Consider the following 4,474-nt stretch of genomic DNA (forward strand, 5'->3'; position numbering starts at 1 on the left):
TTACCATCATATAATTTAATTACACAGGTATTTTAGTTTTGTTCTGTTCGAATGAATAGGTAGACTAAGTAAATAAGTAAAATGAGTGACCCCCGTTCTGAGTCATGGCTCGTCCAACAGGTCTCCATCGCCATACAGCGGGGTAACGCTGCTAGTGTGTGGGGATCTTTGGACCCGGCATGGCTCAGAACGGATTTTAGTTTCTAATTTTTTTTTTTTCGTATGGCTCCTTATCTGGACAATATATGATAACTATGATTAGGGACATTCTTGATGAGATTAATAATATATAATAATAATTAATATGTCAGATTCAGAATAATATAGACTAGAATAATAATAAGTAAAAAAAAATATATTAATAAATTTTCTAATTTCAGATGAGGAAACTTCCTAATTAGACAAGTCTTAACCCCCTAATACAATATTTTCCTACTTAGGAAATTTCTCCAGGCAGTTTTAAAGCTATCTTTTTATTCACTTAAAAAAAATTGCATTGTCAGGGTTCCTTTAGCGAGCATTGACCCACTGTCAACCTGATTCAGTCGATCCACTGTCGACCCAGGCCTCAATTACAAAATAAATTTAAATTTAAAAAAATTAACAATGAGTCAAAATATAAATCAATGTCATGTTGTAGAAGTGCCTTATTAAATAAGTTAAAAAGAAAAAAATATGAATTTATACAGTTATACAATATTTCGGATAAACACTATAAACTACAATCTGGCAAAAAAGAGTAGAAATTAAAAAGTAGCAACACTGTAGTGTCGACCCTTTTAAATCAATCTAAGAAAAACGGGACTTTTTAATTTCTAATATTTTTTGCCAGACTGTTATACTTAATCGTAAATATTCGACCACGCAGCAAATTCACTTAAACAGATCTCCTTGTCGTTGTGTTCACTTTATTAAATAGGTATGTACTCAGGTCAGTAAAAACTTGTTGCCAAGGGGCACCTTTTATACGGAAGAAAGTATTAGAAATATTTTGCGTTTTCTCAGAAATTGTGATAATTACTGTGCACCACCAACCCAACAGTCAACCAGCTTACCCTACTTTTAAAAACATATACCTACAACATATTGACATTTAGGTACTTACTTTGCATTTGCAACATGAAAACCTATTTCTACCCTAATTTAATCAAACACGAGTACCTATTCATTTGTACAAAAACCTGTTGTCAAGCGAGCAATTGTTACAAAACTAAACAAACATTAAAATCTTCTAAAATGATCTTGTATTCAGCGACACACCGGCATCGGGACATTCGGGACCGAGTCACAGTTTCGCGCCAAACGGTTTACCGAACTCTTTTTAAACTGATATGGACGTTAACTGTGGCTATTAAAGTTGATATTGGTACGGCCACTGCGATCTGTGAATGGCGAGTTACAAATTCGCACCAAACACAACAACCTTTATTGTTGTTAAGAAATAAACTTTAACTTACTGGCGTTAAAGTCGATATTGGATTGATAGTTGTTATCTGTGAAAGGCGACTTGGCAACAGCGCGTGGATGTGGCGAGCGTGTTGTCTCGCTCTCGTCTCGCCTGTCGCTGTGTTGTGGCGTGGTTGGACTGGTTGGCCAGTGTTGATCGAGTAAGGGAAGGGACCACATTTCGCGAGGATACGACGTTTGATTGCTGGATTTATGTAAGTTTTTTATTGTAATAGATAGTATCAAAGATAGATATAACTCCGTAGTAGTTGGATACAGTCTAAGGAAAAAACGTGCCTCGAAAATCACGAAAATTTTATTCTCGATCAGATGGCGCCACTAGTTTTGGACTACTCTCGTATAGAGGGCGTTGACGGTTTCGTTTGTTTGTTTCGGTATAATTTTAACGCATTTCAGTAAACGAACATGGGTCGAAATCATATAAAAATAATTAATGCAAATAAAAAAAATATTTATCCATATTTAAATACATTTTAACGAATTTTTATAAATCTTCATTTTTAGGTTTTAAGTATGTCGATAGATGGCACTGAATTTACAGTGGTTACAAATTTTACTATGACAGTACCGCTCTATCTTATTATATCCTCTTTGATAGTATATATAAATCAGTGCATTATGATTATGAACAGTCGACGTCAAAAATTTTGTTGTATCTTATAGCATTGTAATAATATGTAACATCGACCATATAAATACAAAGTGTTATCTGAGCGAAGTTGTGGCTTTTTAATGTTTGTATTAAAGTAAAAGTGCAAAAAAAACCGGCCAAGTGCGAGTCGGACTCGCACAGCCGGTTTTTTTAGGAGATAAGCAAATTGGTTCATTATGACAGGGTTCTATCAGAATCCAATTGGTTGACGTAGGTAGATATCGACGTGTTGCCTCCCTGTCACACTTACGTACGAATTTACAAGTGCGACAGAGAGGCAACACGTCGAACGTGGTTCGCGATAAGCCCTCTGAAATAAGTATCTGAATTAAACACGCGTTAATTTTACGTCATCAGTCTGTATCTCATTAACCGTGATATCTAGCCAGTCGAAATTTTCACAGATGATGTATTTCTGTTGCCGCTATAACAACAAATACTAAAAATAAAATAAAATAAATATTTAAGTGGGGCTATCCCATACAACAAACGTGATTTTTTGGCGTTTTTTGCGTAATGATACGGAACCCTCCGTGCGCGAGTCCGACTCGCACTTGGCCGGTTTTTGCACATGCACATAAATATTGTCATAAAAAATACTGGATTACATCTAGTTATAACCGGGTATAAAACTAACACGTGCGTACTTTTACTATAATTATTGTATGTGTCATACATTTTTCTTATTTCAACAGAAAATGGACAGTCCAAACTTCGTACTAGGTTTCGTAAAAATCGTCGAGAGGCACCCAGTGCTCTACGACCAAAAATTGCCCCACCGCACCCCGCATCTCTGCAGCATAACGTGGGAAAAAGTAGCAGAAGAAGTCAGGAATGATTTGCAAGAAGATTGTTCAGGTGATCTCATATAAATTTAATCTTCGTTATGGTTCCTACAGCCGTCGGGAGCTTTTTTAATCACTCATATTCAACCCTTTTATTTTGAGCTGCTTGAATTGCCGGCGAAGAACTGTAGACTCACACAAAAAAGGCATCTTAAAGGACGAGGTTTGTTTGACGACATTGGACTTTCACAATTGTTTAACCTGGTTTAACCTGGACGTATAAACGACCTCCGCGTTGTTTATTCTGGTAACAATACCTTGACCTGCTCCTGTATTACCAAAATATACAAAAGACGAGGTAAACTTTTCGAGTAAAGTGTCCTGACTCCTGGTGTCTCAAAGGATTCATTTAATTGATCCTCATTCCTAGACAGTTTTCGATCGATTGATTTGCAAACCTATTAATATTATCTTTTCTTAAAAGCACAATGACAGTAACATGAACATATAACGAGTATAATAAAATGAAAGTCTCTTTAACACCATAATGAACATTTAAATTTATTTTTCTAGTTGACGATTTAAAGGCAAAATGGAAAGGAATACGTTCATCTTACGCCAGATTTAAAAGGAAAATTGAAAGATGCAAAGACTTCGGTACAAAGCAATACTATCTCTACGATTCATTAAGTTTTCTGCGTCCGCACACAAAACATAGAGCAACGTAAGTCTTTAATTATAGGTCTGAAAAAAAAAATCTTTTACTTGAAAATTATTTTTAAGACAGTTATCTCACAATCAACCCAATAAATATGTATCACTACATTTCATTGTAACATGTTGGTAAAAAAATTATAACAATATTTTTACCTAATCCAGGTCACTCCCCGGAGCGCTTGATGATTATCAAGGCAGTGATGAAGATTGGGATTCTGAATTATCGATGCAGATGTTGAACGAAGATCCCAATGACAATAAACATTTTGCCCTCAGTCCCACCAACTCTATAGCAATTCCAGTGTGCATAGGCAATAACCTTGTACTTAACTCATCAGTTAAAATAGAAACGATAGACGAAGATCAACTTGTGGACACTACAGACATTACTAACGATGACAGCCAACTAGGTACAGAAAAACATGAATTAAAACGGAAAGAACCTATGGATATATTTGAAGCTACCACTGCAAAAGTACAAAAGCCTGAAGAGAACGCCGATTTGCAATTCTTCAAGAGTATATTGCCTGATATTGATCACTTCACGAAATCTGAAAAGAGGAAATTAAAGATGGGTGTGCTGAAATTAATAGATGACATTGAAAATAGCCGACAGGGTGGTCAGGATGTATAACTAAAGTAAAGTAAAGTATAACTATAAAGTATTGAAATTACACTTAATACTTAAGTAAACTATTTCAACTTATTGTTCTTTATTTTCTTCAAATGCCGTTCCGTTGCTTTACTCCTATTTATGAAATGAACCTAAGTAAAACATGTCATATGGTCAGAATCAGAAGTATTCAAAGAAGTCAGCCAAACACATTATGAGGGACATTAGGCAAGTCACATT

The 4,474-nt window shown here is 35.3% G+C and overlaps 1 protein-coding gene across 1 annotated transcript; it reads left to right on the plus strand.

Moving 5' to 3' along the window:
• Positions 1-1,435: 1,435 nt before the first annotated feature.
• LOC134743389 (uncharacterized) lies at positions 1,436-4,255 on the plus strand. The gene is made up of 4 exons (XM_063676780.1): positions 1,436-1,661; positions 2,815-2,977; positions 3,478-3,628; positions 3,784-4,255. Exons 2-4 carry the CDS (start codon positions 2,818-2,820, stop codon positions 4,253-4,255), a joined length of 783 nt encoding a protein of 260 aa, XP_063532850.1. The 5' UTR covers positions 1,436-1,661; positions 2,815-2,817.
• Positions 4,256-4,474: the final 219 nt, after the last annotated feature.

Source organism: Cydia strobilella, chromosome 8 (assembly GCF_947568885.1).
Source record: "Cydia strobilella chromosome 8, ilCydStro3.1, whole genome shotgun sequence".
Classification (NCBI taxonomy): Eukaryota; Metazoa; Arthropoda; class Insecta; order Lepidoptera; family Tortricidae; genus Cydia; species Cydia strobilella.